The 18,869-nt window shown below is 41.0% G+C and overlaps 1 protein-coding gene across 4 annotated transcripts in view; it reads left to right on the plus strand.

Annotated features, from left to right (window-relative positions):
- The window catches only part of KIFBP (kinesin family binding protein), a 33,190-nt gene extending 19,189 nt beyond the window's left edge, over positions 1-14,001 (plus strand). For 2 of the 4 annotated variants that reach the window (XM_023547018.2, XM_064269651.1), the window contains one exon: positions 2,065-14,001. In XM_023547018.2, coding sequence (XP_023402786.1) covers positions 2,065-2,940 — 876 coding nt within the window. In that variant the 3' untranslated portion in view covers positions 2,941-14,001. The remainder of the gene's footprint in view (positions 1-2,064) is intronic. The other 2 variants (XM_003409303.4, XM_023547019.2) reach the window with 2 other exon arrangements.
- Positions 14,002-18,869: the final 4,868 nt, after the last annotated feature.

Below are 18,869 nucleotides of genomic sequence, written 5' to 3' on the forward strand. Positions count from 1 at the left end.
GAGCAAATTGTCAGGTCTTTTCTCTCGAGCGGCTGGGTTTGAACCGCCGACTTTTCGATTACCAGCCAAGTGCTTAACCGTTGCACCAGCAGGGCTCCTTGAAAAGGCATACTAGGAGGAAGTAACATTTAAAGCAAGATCTGGGGTGAGTAGGAGTTACTGAGACTGAAGAAGAGAAGCACCATTCCAAGGAACAAAAGAGCACGTTTAAAGGCTCTGTGACATGAGAGAGTATGGTATTATAAGAGAGAGAACAAAGGCCAGAGAGGCTGGAGCAGAACAAGAGGAAATGTGATATAAGATAGAGGTAGAGTTAGAAAGGGGCTAGACCAAGGAGGTCTTTAAGGGATTGTTGTCTCTATCCCAAGAGCAGTTGGAAGCCTTGAAGGGTTTTAGAAAGATCACTTAGGCAGCAGAATGGAGAATGAATTGAAGGAAGGCAAGATTTGTTGAGGGAGATTAGTTAGAAGACAGCTGGAACAGTCCAGATGAGATGTGAAGGTATCTTGGTCTAGGATGGTGGCAGGGAAGATAGAGAAAAAGAATGGATTCAAGAGGTATTTAGAAAGTACAACACAAAGGACTTGGTGATGGGTTGGAGATATGGGGTAAGAGGGGAGAGGAAATCACATGTCAGTAACTCTTAAGCTGCTGACTGTCCAGATAGATGGGGCTGTCCTTCACTGAAATACCACGGGAATAGTTGCCGATTTGCTGAAGAAGACTAGGAGTTCCATCTTGGACACGTTGAGGATGAGGTGTCTTTGCGTCTCCTGAGAGGAGTTACCGTTTGGCTCTGGGGCTTGAGGAGGGGCTTGGGCCGTAGCTGTAGATTTGTGAGGCATCTTCCCGTGGATAGCCGTTGCAGCCATGGGCGTGCATGGAATCACTTGTCTAGAGCAGTGCTGCCCAATAGAGAGAGAATGCCACCACAGCTGTAATTGACCATTTTCTAGTGGCCACATTAAAAAGACATTAGAAAAGGTAAAAACAAACAGGTGAAATTCATTTTAATTGTACATTGTATTTAACCTAAGATCTCCAAAATATTATCATTTCTACATGGAATCAGTAAGTTATTAGTGAGACATTTCATATTTTTTTTGTACGAAGTCTTTGAAATTGGGTGTGTATTTTACATACAGCACACACCTGTTTAGAATCCCCACACTTCAGTAGCCAAGCATGCTGGTGGCTACTATTTTGAACAGTGCAAGTCTAGAGAGACAGTGTCAGCTGAAGGAAAAAGGGCCTTGGGGCTGACTGTCAAGGGATCTCGTGTTTAATTTTATTGGCCCGAAAGGGGGAGGTGCGCTTACTCTATTTTTTAACCATCTCAGCTCTCCTTTTTTGCCCCTCCCCTCAGGGGGTTGATAACCTTACCAATGATGGTAAATGTAGCTCTTGCCACACTAGTGACTTTAAGAGACCTAGAGCATTTCTCTGTAGTGTATGGCACTGAATAACCTATCATAGCGTAAATGTCATGTTAGTAGTCTTAGTGGCATCCCTGTGAAATATTTTTAGGATGAAGATTGCACTCTTACTATAATGTTAAAGAATACATGCTAATAATGAAGTATTACATGTAGATAATGTTTCGCAGTTCTCAGAGTACTTCCATATACACTTGTCTTATTGAAGGAGTAACTGTGAGTGAGTGTGAGTTTCCAAAGAGGATTAATACGTAAGCAGTTTATCTTACATTTTATTTATTTAAGGACTTTCCCTCCTTTTAAAAATATAATTGTAAGAAGTTTTAAAACATGTTTTAAGATTATAACTGGTGGCACAGTGGTTAAGAGCTCAGCTGCTAATCAGAAGGTCAGCAGTTCAAATCTCCCAGCCAGTGCTTGGAAACCATATGGGACAGTTCTACTCTGTTCTGTAGGGTCGCTGTGAATCAGAATCAACTTGACGGCATTGAGTTTGATTTTTTTAAACCAGGTTGGGAAGTAGTAAGAGGGTTTTCTTTCTTTTCTTTATTTTCAAGCTTGCTTTATATTATTTGCCAGCAGGAGATCAGTGTCCTACTAAACCATAATTTTTTTCTTTTTCTTTCAGGACAACATAGGAGAGCTTGATCTTGATAAACAATCTGAGCTTAGAGCTTTAAGGAAAAAAGAACTAGACGAGGAAGAAAGTGTTAGGAAAAAAGCTGTGCAGTTTGGAAATGGTGAACTGTGTGACGCCATCTCCGCAGTGGAAGAGAAAGTGAGGTATCTGAGACCTTTAGATTTTGAAGAAGCCAGAGAACTTTTCTTACTGGGTCAGCACTATGTCTTTGAGGCAAAAGAGTTCTTTCAGATTGATGGTTATGTCACCGACCATATTGAAATTGTCCAGGACCACAGTGCTCTGTTTAAGGTGCTGGCATTCTTTGAAACTGACCTGGAGAGACGATGCAAGATGCATAAACGTAGAATAGCCATGCTAGAGCCCCTAATTGTAGACCTGAATCCACAGTACTATCTGTTGGTCAACAGACAGATTCAGTTTGAAATTGCACATACTTACTATGATATGATGGATTTAAAGGTTGCCATTGCGGACAAGTTAAGGGATCCTGATTCACACATCGTAAAAAAAATTAATAATCTTAATAAGTCAGCACTGAAGTACTACCAGCTCTTCTTAGACTCCCTGAGAGACCCAAATAAAGTGTTTCCTGAGCATATAGGGGAAGATGTTCTTCGCCCTGCCATGCTAGCTAAGTTTCGAGTTGCCCGTCTCTATGGCAAAATCATCACTGCCGATCCCAAGAAAGAGCTAGAAAATTTGGCAACATCATTGGAACATTACAAATTCATTGTTGATTACTGTGAAAGGCACCCTGAGGCTGCCCAGGAAATAGAAGTTGAGCTAGAGCTTAGTAAAGAGATGGTGAGCCTCCTTCCAACAAAAATGGAGAGATTCAGAACCAAGATGGCCCTGACGTAATCTGTGTTTTTAAAGAAAGGAAATGTGCAATATTGAAGCGCTTCTTTCCCTTATCAAACCGGCCTCATTCCCCATCACATTTACCTCTACAGCTAGATGAGCGCGTTCAAACTGAGGTACAGTCAGACCAGTTGAGTCTTTGCTAGGACCTTAATCAACATAAAGGTAATTAATAATCTACACTTAATTATGTAAATTGCCTTGATGAAGTGACTGTGATTGGTATTTCAGATTGCTTGTTTCCTATTTAAATATAAACTTTTACTGCTTCAGTTTCTAATGTTGTTGGCTAGTACTCAATGGATTAGTTTACAGGGGAAAATGCTGGGTAATGTACCTGGAAGACAAGCCTGTTACTACATTAAAATTGAAAAAGTAACTTTCTGAAGTTATTCTTTCCAAAATACTTACTTTCCAAAATTCCCAAAGAAATCTTTGCTTTTTGAAAATAATAAAACCTAAGTTATGTTTATTTTGTGTGTTGCAGAGTAGTTTATCTCAATTATATTCCTTGCTGGAAATATAATAAATTGACTTGTTCCACTAATAAAAACTTCTGTTTTCTTTTTTGTTTTCTTGAAAGAATAGGTTTTATTTTTTTGACGCTTCAAAGATATTAACTTATGTGAAGCCAGGGAAGAATATTTCTTCAATAACATTGCACTGTTAGAAAATATTAAAGTCTTTTCATTTAATAAATATTTATTGAGCTACTACTGTGTGCCAGAAATGATTATTGGCTGTGGTTTCTCATCCCAGGGTCCTGGTATATTTATAAACCTGTAAGCACTAATGAAAAATGATTTTGTACTTCATAATTAAACATTGTTAATGTATAATATGTTAGTCATCATAAGAAATACATAGTTGACATGGAGTCCTTATCCAGTGTACACATCAGGATGGTTATATTTGGTAGGGAAAATAACTCAGTGTTGGCTTGCCTATTAACTTGCTTCTGAAAGTTTAGGACTAGGTCAGCTCTAAAATTCTGTAATGTTTACATACTTGATAGTCCTCAGCTTGCTAGGACAAAAATCTTTTTGAGTGTCAGTAATGTGTAATTTATTCAATATTTAATATTTATTAAGTGTCCACTATGGGTCAGGCACTGTTCTAGTTTTCTAAGCGTAGAGGATACAGTGATGAACAAGAAAAACAAGGTTCCTGTTCCCATGGCTCAAGTAAAGAAATGAGCAAGATAGATTCTAGACATAAGTGCTGTTAACAAAGGAAAACAGTAGTATGGTAAACATTTAATGAGAAAGGGTGCTGCTTTAGCTATAGTGGTCAGATAAGTGGGAGATGACATTGAGCTGGGAACTAAATGGAAAAAAGGGCAGCCAAGCACAAGTCTTTGGGTGGAGTGTTCCAGGAAACTCTAGGCCCTCAAGCTGAATGAGTTTAGGAAGGAGTTTGATGTTTTAGAAGGTAGGAAAGGCCAGTGTAGCTGGAGCAGATGGGAGTGGGCTGAGGTAGGGGAAGGGAGTCCAGATGGAGAGAGCTTTATAGATCAGGATAAGGAATTTGGATTTTATTCTAGGTGCGGTGGGGAACATTGAGAATTTTAAGAAGGAGGGTGGCATGATCTGATTGGCATTTTTAAGAAACCACTCTGGCTCCTAAGGAGAGTACACTGTAGAGGTTGTCGGGGAGGTGGGGAAGCGGGGAGATGAGCTAGGTTCTGATAAATCCAAGTGAGAGATTAAAGTGTTTTTGGCTAGAGAGAGAGAGTAGGGATGGGGAGAAGTGGATACATTTGCTATGTGCATTGGAGGTAGAACTACAGGACATGCTAAAGGATTAAATGTACAGCATGAAGGGAAAAGAAGAATCATGCTGAGGAAGTCTGTGGGAGGAGGACGTTTTTATGGACGAGGTAGAGTTGGAGCCCTGGTGGCGCACTGGTTAAGAGGTCAGGTGTTAATCAAAAGGTCGGCAGTTTGAATCTACCTGCCGCTCCTTGAAAAACCTACAGGGCGGTTCTGCGCAATCCTAAAGGGTCATATGAGTCAGGATTGACTCGTCAGTCGGCAATGGGTTTCATTTTTTGGTTTATGGAATTAGAATGAAGAGTTCTGTTTAGATAGTGTTGAGTTTAGAATGTTAATCTTGAAGTGAATTGATTACTAATAAGACCCTATAATCAAACTTTATAAGGAAAGAAAAAAGGGTCAAGAGGAGGCAGAGAGGGAAGGGAGGTTTCTGTGGGGTAATGATACAGCATTGCATTTCACCTACTCATTTCTTCAACTCTTTCTTTGAAAACTAATTCTAGAACAAACACCCTGTTGTAAGACTTACTGGATACAGCCATTTTGCTATCAGCCTTATTCAGCTTCATAACTTCATTTATATATTCATTCATTTAATGAACTACTAAGCTCTTTCTGTGTGTTAGGCACTGTGCTAAGCTCTGAAAATATGATCTGTAAGACATACTCTCTTAAATCTTGGTAGTTTTTTTTTCTTCTCAACTGTGTGTTATTCAACTTGAGTTCAAAAGATAAAATTCAAGTATAACAAGCACTATTTTTAAAGCCAGTCTTTATCCTAATAGCCATCAACATACTCAGTTATTTGTTGTTTACTGTCTGTGGTGACTTTTCGTATTTTAAGACTTTGTCTTCATCAATTGGTCCCAACCCACCTGGAGCAAAGGAGAATGAAGAACACCAAAGACACAAGGACAAGAGACAAAAAGGGCCACATAAACCAGAGACTCCATCAGCCTTAGACCAGAAGAACTAGATGGTGCCTGGCTACCACCAGTGACCACTCTGACAGGGAACACAACAGAGAGTCCTTGATGGAGCAGGAGAACAGTTGGGTACAGAACTCAAATTCTAGTAAAAAGACCAGACTTCATGGCCTGACTGAGACTAGAGGAAACCCAGAAGACATGGTACCTGGACTCTCTGGTAACCCAGAGCTAAAACCATTCCTGAAGTCAACTCTTCAGACAAAGATTAGCCTGGACTATAAGACATAAAAAGATACTTGTGAAGAGTGTACTTGTTAGTTAAAGTAGATACATGAGACTAAAAGGGCAGCTTCTTCCCAGAGGCAAGATGAGGAGGCAGAAGGGGATAGGAGCTGGTTGAATGGACACAGGAAATCCGGAGTGGAGGAGGGAGTGTGCTGTCACATTGTAAGGATGGTGGTTGGGGTCGTAGCAGTGTGTATATGTTTTTGTGTGGGAAACTGGCTTGGGCTGTGAACTTTCACCTAAAGTACACTTTAAAAAAAAAACAAAAAACAAAAAAACTTTATGTTCTAAAAAATAGACTTTGTCTTTAGTTACCAGCAGAACATCTCACTGGCTGCTTTGCAGTCCTACGCCCTGTTCACAAAGCCCGTTCCACCAACGTTGCTGTCTTTGTGCATGGCTTCCCAAAGACAGCTGCCCTCCAGGACTTCATTGCAGTTCTAGACCAGCAGTTCTCAAACTTCTTAATCTCAGGACCCCTTTGCACTTAATATTATTGAGGACCCCAGAGAGCTTTTGTTTATGTGAGTTATATCTTTCTGTATTTACCCTATTTGAAATTAAAATTGAGAAATTTTAACAAGGTTAATTTGTTAAAATGACAATAGTAAACCCATTTCATTGACATATAAATAACATGAAAAATAATTATTTTTCAAAAACAAAATAGAGGAGTGGCATTGTTTTACGTTTTTGCAAATGTCTTTAATGTCTGTTTAATAGGAGACAGCTTAATTTTCACAGCTGTTGTGATATGGGAAACCCTGGTGGTGTAGTGGTTAAGTGCTACAGCTGCTAACCAAAGGGTCAGCAGTTTGAATCCACCAGGCACTCCTTGGAAACTCTATGGAGCAGTTCTACTCTGTCCTATAGGGTCACAATGAGTCGGAATCGACTCGACGGCACTGGGTTTGATTTTTTTTTTTGGTTGTGATATGTCATGTCATATGGCCTTTGAAAAACTCTACTGTGCATTTGTGAAAGAAGAGAGTGAAAAAGTTAAATAATGCCTTAGTATTATTATGAAAATAGTTCCATGGATCCCCTGAAAGAATGTTGAAGACCCTCCCCTCAAGGTTCCCTGGACCAGGACCTGGACCATCATAGTGATAGGATTTACAACACCCAGGAAAATCACATTGGTGGACAATCACAATACTGGGAATCATGGTCTAGCCAAATTGACACATATTTTGGGGGGACACAATTCAAGCCATGGCAATACCTTTTTACATTTTTGTTTTTATTAGAAAATAGACTTGTCCACATGTCAAATGCTCTTTGTTTTGGTCAGTTAAATTCCTCTTTTACTCAGGGTTTGATGAACTTTTTCTGTAAAGAGCCAGATGGTAAATATTTTGCACTTCGCAGGCCATACATCCTCTGTCACAATTAGACAGCTGTGGAAAGCAGTCATAGGTAATACGTAAATGAATGAAAATGACTGTGTTCCAGAAACTTTACTCACAAAAACAAATGGCAGGCCACATTTGGCCTACCAGCTATAGTTTGCCAACTCTTGCTTTTACTGGTTTAATTTGGGGGTTTGTTTAGGCCTTATATGTAAGGTACTTATTATAAAAGCTAGTATTATTGAGCAGTATCTAGACATGGTGTATGCGTTATCTCATATAATTGTCTGAAAAACCCTCTGAAGTGGGTACCGTTATCCTCGTTTTCCAGAATGTGAAACTGAGGCTTAGAACTTAAGTGACTTGCCCAAGGTCACATAGCTAGGAAGTGGTAAAGCTATTATTTGAACCAAGGTAAGTATAAATAACTTTCACAAACTTAAAAAGCTACCAGGTTTTATCAATTTTAGTTTGAATGGATTATAGGAAGGGAAAGCCAGTAAGCCAGGCAGAAGCTGCAATAAGAGATTAACCTAAAATCACACATCGTCCAGACCATACTTATAGCTATATCTCTGTAGGTCTATACAGATAGATGTTTAAAAAATTATTCGTTTTGTTTCTAAGTAGCTGTAGTGATGTTTTTGAACTTTTCATAGCCCCCTTCAGTACATGTCTCTTTTATTTTCACAATCAGTTACTACTCGTGAGTTGTGAAGAGATGTGTTAGGGCAACAATACTTTTTAAATGGCCCAATGTATATAGATGCATTTATATTATAAGCAGTAGTACACAAATGAGCTGTCTGACTATTTTGCACTCCAGAGAGATGTAATCTTTTAAAAAAAAAAAAATCAATTGGGGATCACTATATCCATTCCTATTATTGTTCATTATTATTTGTAATATTATTAGAAAAAACCTGGAATGGGAAAAAATTTCAGGAAAGCAACCAGGATTTGAGTCAAGGAGAAGTCCCGGAGAAAGTACAGCTCTCATAAAATTTTACCGCTGTAATCCAAGCAGGCTCTTTAAGCCAGTAACTTCCTTCTCAGGAAGGCCATGACCCAGTGTTTATTTTTCATCCACAGAAAGTAACAAGAAGGCCTTTTTCGTGCTGTATTTGAAAATACGGTTCAAAAATAAAGTTAAGGAAAACAGAACCTACTGAGTGATGCTGAGTTGCTGAATCTGACGTGACTGGCATTTTTTATATAGTTATTTGATGATGTTCAATGACTATTGAATAGTTGAGATAATTATACTTAAGATCACATTTTTAATAATAGATAGTATTAGCATAAGCTCTAGGACATTGTTTCATAGTGCCAGTTGCCAGGACTACCTACATCAGAATCATTAAGAGGTACTTATTAAAATGCAGAGTTCCAGCCTCTAGCCCAGACCTTGCTAGCAAAATTTTGCTGAAGATAATTCAAAAATGACTGCAACCCTACATTGACAGTTTTCTTACTTATAAAAACCAACCTTTTTGATGCATATGTCAGTATTTACAGCTCCTTTACAGTAGAAAATCAAATCTTAGTTTAATTTTATCCTACAAAAATATCAAATATATGATGGCCTAGAAGCATTATGCTTTTAAAAAACACCAGAAACACATTATGCCTAAAAAAATGCAACAGAGAACTGCCAGAACTTCAGGCTAGATTCAGAAGTGGACAAGGAACAGGGGATATCACTGCTGAAGACAGATGGATCTTGGTCAAAAGAAGAGACTACCAGAAAAATACTTACCTGTGTGTTTTTTGTTTTAATAATTTTTATTATGCTTTAAGTGAAAGTTTACAATTCAAGTCAGTCTCTCACACAAAAACCCATATACAGCTTGCTACACACGCCCAATTACTCTCCCCCTAATGAGAAAGCCTACTCTCTCCCTCCACTCTCTCTTTTTGTGTCCTTTTCGCCAGCTTCTAACCCCCTCCACCCTCTCATCTACCCCCCAGGCAGGAGATGCCAACATAGTCTCAAGTGTCCACCTGATCCAAAAAGCTCACTCCTCACCAGCATCCGTCCCCAACCCATTGTCCAGTCCAATCCGTGTCTGAAGAGTTGGCCTCGGGAGTGGTTCCTGTACTGGGCCAACAGAAGGTCTGGAGTCATGACCACCAGGGTCCTTCCAGTCTCAGACCATTAAGTCTGGTCTTATGAGAATTTGGGGTCTGCATCCCAATGATCTCCTGCTCCCTCAGGGGTTCTCCGTTGTGTTCCCTGTCAGGGCAGTCATCAGTTGTAGCCGGGCACCATCTAGTTCTTCTGGTCTCAGGCTGATGTAGTCTCTGGTTCATGTGGCCCTTTCTGTCTCGTGGGCTCGTGATCACCTTGTGTCCTTGGTGTTCTTCATTCTCCTTTGATCCAGGTGAGTTGAGACCAAATGATGCATCTTAGATTGCTGCTTGCTAGCATTTAAGACCGCAGACGCCACTCTTCAAAGTGGGATGCAGAATGTTTTGTTAATAGATTTTATCATGCCAATTGACTTAGATGTCCCCTGAAACCATGGTCCCCAGACCCCTGCCCTTGCTACACTGGCCTTCAAAGCATTCAGTTTATTCAGGAATTACCTGTGTTTTATTGACTACACAAAAGCATTGACAGAATACCAACTGAGATGTTTCAACAAACAGAGACAGCACTAGAGGTGTTCACTTGTCTACGTCAAAAAATTTGGAAGACAGCTTCCTGGCCAACTGACAGGAAGAGATCCATATTTGTGCGCATTCCAAAGAAAGGTAATCCAACAGAATGTGGAAATTATCAAGCAATGTTATTAATATCACACACCAGTAAAGTTATGCAGAAGGTCATTCAAAAACGGTCTCAGTAGTACATCAACAGGGAACTGCCAGAAGTTCAAACCTGATTCGGGAGAGGACGTGGAACAAGGGGTATCATTGCTATGTCAGATGGATCTTAGCTGAAAGTAGAGAATACCAGGAAGATGTCTACCTATGTTTTATTGACTATGCAAAGGCATTCGACTATGTGGATCATAACAAATTATGGATAACAGTGCAAAGAATGGAAATTCCAGAACATTAACTGTGCTTTTGCAGAACCTGTGCATAGACCAAGAGGCAGTCATTTGAACATAACGAGGGGCTACTGCATAGTTTAAAGTCAGGAAAGGTATGCATCAGGGTTGTATTCTTTCATCATGCTTATTCAGTCTGTATGCTGAGCAAATAATCCGAGAAGCTGGACAATATGAAGAAGAATGCGGCATCAGGATTGAAAGAAGACTCATTAACAACCTGTGTTGTACAGATGACACAACCTTGCTTACTGGAAATAAAGAGGACTTGAAGCACTTACTGATGAAGATCAAAGTCTACAGCCTTCAATATGGATTACACCTCAACAAAAAACAAACAAAAATCCTCACAACTGGAACAATAAGCAACATAATGATAAATGGAGAAAAGATTGAAGTTGTCAAGGATTTCCTTTTACTTGGATCTACAATTAATACCCATGGCAGCAGCCGTGAAGAAATCGAATGACATTGCATTGGGCAAATCTGCTGAAAAGACTTCTTTAAAGTTTTAAAAAGCAAAGATATCACTTTGATGACTAAGGTGCACCTGATCCAAGCCATAGTCTTTTCAGTTGCCTCTGTGCGTGGGAAAGCTGGACAATGAATAAAGAAGACAGAAGAATGGATGCATTCAAAGTGTGGTGTTTGCGAAGAGTAGTGACTATACCGTGGACTACCAGGAGAACAAACAAATCAGTCTTCGAAGAAATATAACCAGAATGCTCCTTAGAAATAAGAATGGTGAGACTTCAGCTCACTTGCTTTGGACTTGTCCTCAGGAAAGGCCAGTCACTAGAAAAGGCATAAAACCATCATGTTTGATAAAGTAGAGGGTCAGCAAAAAAGTGGAAAACTCAATGAGTGGGTTAACACAATAGCAGCCACAATGGACTCAAACATACCAAGGCTCATCCAGGACCAAGCATCGTTTCCTTCCGTTATATACGTAAGGTCGCCATGAGTTGGAGCCACCTCCATGGCACCTAATAACAACAGCAGCCAAAATTAATCAGAAACTCAGAGTGAGCTCAGAAATCTTTATTTTAGTAGAACCCTGTGGGATATTTATGTACATTGACGTTCAAGAATCCCTACTGTCGAAGCTAAGAAAAGGAAGTTAGAGCTGGAGTGTATTAGAGCAGTACGTATATGGAGAAACAGCCTGAACCAGAAAGTTATTCTTTGTCTCCAGTTCCCAGTGGGACAGAGGGACAGAATGAACATTTCCAGCAGCTTTTTTTTGGGTAGCTTAGGAGCTGCAACTCTCTCCTTTCCTGGAGCTCCCTGTACAGGGAGGGAAATTCCACTGGGTGCACACCTCCTTGGGGCTGAGGTTGGTAACCACAACACTGGGTCTCTCAGAGCCCAAGGGGAAACCTCTGAGATAGGAGGTAGGCACTCCCTAAGGATCCTTGAAGAGTATTCTAGAATCCCTCAAGGGAGGCAAGGAAAGGGAAGGAGAGGTTGTTTGACAAGGCATATAGACAGGGCAAGCAGCAGTCCATGGGGGATTTGAATGGAAATACCTAATTGGTTGTCCCAGTGGTGTGTTATTAAGTACTCTGAAGTACAAAGGCAGAACCATCTCTCAGAAACTTGACAAATTTGCGGTGGAGCAAATCACTTTTTCCCCCACCCTCATACCCCAAGAAATGCTTTGTCCTGGTGATGTCTGGTTAAAATGAAGACTGAGTGCCTGGTTCTGGGGAAGCAGTCCTTTCTCCTACAGCAGACAGAGCGCCTCCTCTCTGGGCATATCCCAAAATTGCAGGATGGAGATGCATATTTGTATCTTTGATCTACCATCAGTGATAACTTCATTTGGATAAGAGTGACATGGCAGGTGGATGAGAGCTTGGAACTCTCTGAATGAGAAAAATGAAACTTTTCCCCCATATCTCTTCAGCCAGGCAGCCTAGTATACCAATATATGCACCCACAGCATATAGTGGACTTAGCCATTGACTGACATGTGTCCATACCAGGGAACCTAGGGACTACCTTGCTGCTAGGCTCAATGGAAGCTTTTGAGTCGTCATCATTCCTGGCCTCTTGATAGTATAGGTTTGACTAACTGCTCCTTCCTCCTTTCCCTCCCACAAGACTGCACTTTTCCATTCTTCTACCTCACCAGCCCTCCTTGTGTTTCCTTCAAGTGCTTTTTCAATTCAATTCAATTCACTTAAATATGTTGATCCTTATAATTTTGACCTAGGTTCTCAGTCTTTCCAAGCTCCCTAGGCAATGTCATCCATTTTTTATATTAGTTACCATCTTTATATAGTTCTCACGGCACTGGGTTTATATAGTTCTTAGTCACTTATCCCCTTGAGAATTTGTTGAATGCTACTTACACACACATACACACAATTGAATTAATTTCCTTTCTTAAAAAGTTATTTTTTTAATAATATTTTATCAAATTACCAATATTTTATATAATTTTTTTATTTAGTAACGAAAAAAAGAACAAACCAATAGTTCCAAGGAGATTAAAATGAAAAGTAACAGCTCCTAACACCATCCTTCCCTACCCGTTCCCTCAACCACCCCCAGGAGGGAGCTAGGTTTAACTGTCATTGGTGGTTACCTGGATATATGTAATAACATGCTCATATCACTATTTCTTGACTTATCAATTTAAAACAGTATCTATTCACTTCTGCCAATGATAGTAAAGGATTTAGTTCACTTATAACACCCACTTCCCCTCCTCACTTCTCAATATATCTCTCAATATAGTTTAACATGATCTTTAGTTAAGCTGTGTATTGATATAATACACTTATGTGCGTGCGTCTTGTTCCGTCTCTTGACTACCCACTAAGATAAAGGTATTAGTGCTCCTACCCTTCCCTGTAACTTCTCATTCTTCAGCTTTACAAATCACCTGTAATTTCATATATACATTGTCAGGGTTGAGAGATACACATTCTGTAATATAATTAAGTTCTTATGTCTTTGTAAGGGGGTTCCAAAGTTAATAAACAGTATTTACAATGATTATGTAAAAATCACTCTCTGCAAATTAAAGTAAAATACAATGATCATATTTCTTCCCTCAGTATTTGCCAAACTGTAACACATTCTGAATTGTCAAACACCCTCGTAATCATCTATTCTATAGAATTCCTTTTTCCTCCCAGAGACCTCCCTCCTGGGGCCCTCTTTCATCCTGCTTCAGTCTGGACTGATTGTTCTCCGGGTCTGATTCAAAGCTATCAGCCTGATGCCTCCCTCCACCACTCTCCCAGGGTGGAGCCATTCTTTCCCGGGTCCTATATGTTTTTGCTTGGTTTATTACATTTTTTTCATTAAAAAAGTAATAATGTGCTTCTTATAACGAATCAAGTATTGTTGTTGTTAGGTGCCATGGAGTCGGTTCTGTCTCATAGCAATCCTGTGCACAGCACAACGAAACACTGCCCAGTCCTTCCCATCTGAGTCAAGCATACAAAAAAAACCCAAAAACAAACCCGTTGCCATTGAGTCGATTCCGACTCATAGTGACCCTATAGGAGAGAGTAGAACTGTCCCCACAGAGTTTCCAAGGAGCACCTCGTGGATCCAAACTGCCAACCCTTTAGTTAGCAGCCGTAGCACTTAACCACTACACTACCAGGTTTTCTAAGTCAAGTATAGAGATATATAAAAATCTTCCCTCATTCTCCTTCGGCCTTGCATCCCCAAGGTAACCAGTGTTAATGGTGTGGTGGGTGTCTTTCCACACCTCATGCCTTTATGCTCAAATACATATATGCAAACATATGAACACATATATGGTTTCTTTTATTATGTTCTTTGTATAAAAAATGGAATCATATTACACATCTTACTCGGCAACTTGCTTTTTTTCCCCCACTTAATAATTTGTCATAGAACTTTCTCCAGCTTAATACACATTGATAAAGCCCTTTTTTATTGTTGTAAAAATATATATGACACATTTGCCAATTTGACATTTTTCAAGTGTATGATTTAGTGATATGAATGACATTAATCATGTTGCGCAGCCATCACCCCCAAACAGAAGTTCACTGCTTCCTAGTGGCACAACTTCCTTATCAGCTGCTTATGACTCCATGGAAACCCTGGTGGTGTAGTGGTTAAGAGCCACGGCTGCTAACCAAAAGGTAGATGGTTAGAATCCACCAGGCGCTCCTTGGAAACTCTATAGGGGCAGTTCTACTCTGTCCTATTGGGTCATTATGAGTAATCGACTCGACGGCAGTGGGTTTGGTAGTGGGTATGATTCCATAGCTTAGATATATCCTACTTATGCATCTATTTACTATGATGAACATTAAGGCTATTTTCAGCTTTTGTGCCACTACAAACCAGTAAGCATACTTGTGAATGAATCCTTTTAATGCTTCATTTTTGTAGGATAGGTTTACCAAAGCTGGAATTATTGGATCAAAGGATGTGCATGTATTATTTTAACTTTTTAACATTTAACTTATGTTCCAAAAAGTACACACATCATAGATCTGCAGTTCAAAGGATTTTTCACAAATATGACCAGTACCCAGATAAAGAAACAGAACATTGGCCCACATGAACCACAGCCTCTTCTAACCTGAGACCAGAGGAACTAGATAGTGCCCAGCTACCACTAGAGACCACTCTGATCGGGATCATAATAGAAGGTCCTGATTAGAATGGGTAAAAAATGTAGAACAAAATTCAAATTAAAAAAAAAAGAGCAGACTTACTGGTCTGAAAGAGACTGGAGGAACTCCTGAGACTATTGCCCTAAGGACAACCTTCTAACTTGAAACTGAAGATACTCCCGGAGGCCACCTTTCAGCCAAATAATAGACAGGGCTATAAAATAAACAATAACACCCGTGGAGAATGTGCTCCTTAGGAGGAGAACATTTGCCCGAAACCAAAGACAAGAAGGCAGGGAAGGACAGGGAAACGAGACTAAAGGAAATGGGGAACCCAGGGAGGAAAGGGGGAGAGTGCTGACACATTGCAGTGGTGGAGGGGATTGCAACCAATGTCATGGAAAAATTTGTGTAAGAATCATTGTTTGGAAAACTAATTTGCTATGTAAACGTTCACCTAAAGCCCAATAAAATGTTAAAACAAACAAACAAAAAGAATAAACAAAAACATTACCAACACCCCAGGAGCATGCACTGTCCTCCCTTTGAGTCAGTGCTTCCATCCCGAGAGTAACATCTGTCCTGACCTCCAACAGCATGCATCTTGTAAATTTTAAGGTATTACCCCATTATTCTCCCCAAGAGTTGTAGCAAATGCATTACACCCCACAAGTAATGTATAAAAGTATCAGTTTTCCCACCTACTCTCTAATGCTAAAAGTTGTCACCTTTTACAGTTTTCCACTAACCTGATCAGTAAAAATAGTATTTCATTGTTATTTTAATTTGCATTTTTCCAACTAACCAATGAGTTTGGGCATGATAGTACAAACCCCTTATTTTATACAGGAGGAAAACCCAGGCTCAGCAAGAATTAATCTTGCTCAAGGTGACTTTGAAATATACTTTATTTCTGTGATTAAAACCAGTTGCTGCCAAGCCGATCCCAACTCTTAGTGACCCTATAAGACAGAGAACTGCCTCATAGGGTTTCCAAGGTTGTAATCTTTATGGAGGCAGACTGCCACATCTTTCTCTTGCAGAGCAGCTGGTGGGTTTGAACTGCCGACCTTTCGGTAGCTGAGTGCTTTAACCACTGTGCCACCAGGGCTCCTTTCTGTGGTTAGCACAGTGTTATCAGGAGCCCTAAATTGTAGGAGCCCTGGTGGCGAAATGGTTAAACTCTTGGCTGGTAATCAAAAGTTCGGCAGTTTGAGCCCACCAGCAGCTCCGCAGGAGAAAAGACCTGGCCAACCCCAGGGGTTTGGCCTAGGAAACCCTATAGGGGAGTTCTACTCTGCCCTACAGGGTCACTATGAGTTGAAATCAGCTCATATGCACACAACAATAGTGCAGTGTTGGAAGGCTCAGCAAGGTTTTGTATGTAGATCACTCCCCGATTTGTAAAATTCCCTAAACTTAACCTCATTCAAGAGGAGTGGGGGAAGGAGACACATACACCTCCCTCTACTCTGCTGAGCCTGGGTGAGGAAGCTTGTTCTGGCCCCACAAACCTTCTGTAATGTTGTAGACTTGGTTCAAAGGCTGGTTTAGGGGCACAAGAGGGAAGGGAGTCATGCTGGCTTCAGGCAAGGATGGCTGGGCTGTGGAGATAATATTGCAACCTGGTAGAGGCAAGCAAAAGCACTCACATATTCAGCAAATCTCTACGGAGGGTCTGCAACAGAGAATAGTGGAAAAGATCTCAGGACTGAAAGTCAGGAGGCTTTTGGACGTATCACTTGCCCTTCATCTCAGAGCCTCAGTTTTCTCTGCAAGAAGATGGGCTTGGAGCTGCTGAGTGTATTGAAGGCACGAAGGTGTGCAAGCCCTGTAGGATCTTACATTCTGGCAGGGATGGGTTGGGGTGGAGAAGGTAGGGATAGGGAAGATGGGGGCGGGGGACGAAGACATACAATAGTACTTACGCATCAGCGGTGGTGCAATAGTTAAGCACTTGGCAGCTAACTGAAAGGTCAACGGTGCAAACCCACCCAGCCACTCCGCGAGAAAAGATCTGGAGATCTGCTCTTGTAAAGATTACAGCCTAGGAAACCTTATGGGGCAGTTCTACTCTGTCATAGAGGCTCGCTATGCCTGAGTCAGAATCCACTCGACTGCACGCAACAAGGCAGCAGTAGCACACACTCGATGAGTGTGTAGTGAGACTGAGGGATGGCATTCACCTGGGGGAGGTGGGGCTGGAGCTGAGCCCTGAAGGAAGGGACAGATGAGGTTACACAGGCAGAAAGAAGAGCATGGCATTTTTTTGTGGAGGAGGAGATGAAAGGAGTGGGTAGGTCAGTTCTAGTACCAAAAACCCAGAGAGGAAAATAAGAAGAGCAACCCTGGATTAAGAAGAAAATCCTATTGAGACGTGAGGCTGGAAAGGTAGGATGGAGCCAGAGGGCAGCCATGAAGGGCCTGAGTCTAGGTGAGGAATGTGGGCTTGTCATATAGGCAGGGGGCCAATGCAGTGCTTTCACAGACAACTGGTTAACTACTAGGTGTTTTCATTTTCTATTTGCTGCTGTAATAAATTACTACAAATTGGGCGGCTTAAAACTGCATGAATTTATAATCTTACGGTTCTGTAGGTTAGAGGTCCAACAACAGTCTCATGGTTCTAAAACCATGGTGTCACAGGGCTGTATTCCTTTTGGAAGGCTCTAGGGGAGACTCTAAGGAGCACTGGTGGCACAATGGTTAAAGCTTTGTTGGGCCACCTGATTGGCTCTGAGCTTCTTAGTAGCTAAAGAGAAAAGGGAAACTGGACCAATTACAAAATTCATCACTGTGTCTGTAAGATTGAAACAAATATCTAAAAAAAACCAAAAACACTCTGAGCAGAATTTTTTTCTTCTCACTATGCTTCCTCCTTGACCTTATGTTGAGCTTGTTGAAGGGAAGCCCATTTGTGGAAAGCGTTCCTGAATGCATCAGAAGTCCTGGCCCTTAGCAGAGGCTCACTTTTCACTGTCTCCAGCAGATTCAATAGAGAAGATCTAGTTCCTAGCCCAGAAAACTAATCTTGTAATAGGTCTGCATTTCTGAAACCAAAAACGTCATATGTAGATAAAAACAAGATGTGTGTGTACTGTGGTTAGACCGTTTTGTAGCAACCCTTGTTTCCTCTCTTTTGCAACTTCAGGTTCGATAGGACTTGACCTAAACATGAGTCACCAGGCCCAGTGCTCAGGCTGATATATATAACTTATATCTAGACCCTGGGTTGATTGGAATATCCACTTCCACTCCTTGCAGCAGTGGAAATCATTCAATCAGTAGAGCTTTATTTGGTGCAAGACCCCTGCTCTGGGCCTTACCTGGAATTCTCTATATCCAGCTGCCAGTAATGGGGGTCGAGGAGAAGGCGCAGGTAATCCAGGCTTTGGGAACGCAGAGGAGGGAGCCTGTGTATATGGAGAGCTGAAGAGGCCTGGAAATGTCACAGAGGAGATGGGACTTGAAGGAAGAGAAGATGCCATGTGTAACGAGGAGAACTTGGGCAAGCCTGAGCAGGGACAAATGGCTGGAATGGTTAAGTGGTGTTCAGACAACAGAAGGAGCCTGGCCTGGTTGGAGTAGAGGTCTACAAAGGGGAGGAGAAGAAGAGATTGTGGATGTCAAGATGTCCCAGGAGGCCCAGGCTGCTAGAGCTGCTCTCCATTCCTCCCCATTGCCCTGGCATAGGGGTGGAAAGCCCATGTTTGTCCCTCATATCACCCTCCTCAAGGGGTCTTCAGGAGTAATCCAATATGGGACTCTCTGAAACAATTTGTTACCTGGGACTTTATGGACTTTTCAAAGTACGTGATCTCTAAGTGAGCAATGCTGATGGTCAACATTAAAATTTCTGCTTGATGGAAATTACAGGATCCCAGCCACTGGCTCTGTGCGAAAGCTGCAGTGT

Source organism: Loxodonta africana, chromosome 16 (genome assembly GCF_030014295.1).
Source record: "Loxodonta africana isolate mLoxAfr1 chromosome 16, mLoxAfr1.hap2, whole genome shotgun sequence".
Lineage (NCBI taxonomy): Eukaryota > Metazoa > Chordata > Mammalia > Proboscidea > Elephantidae > Loxodonta > Loxodonta africana.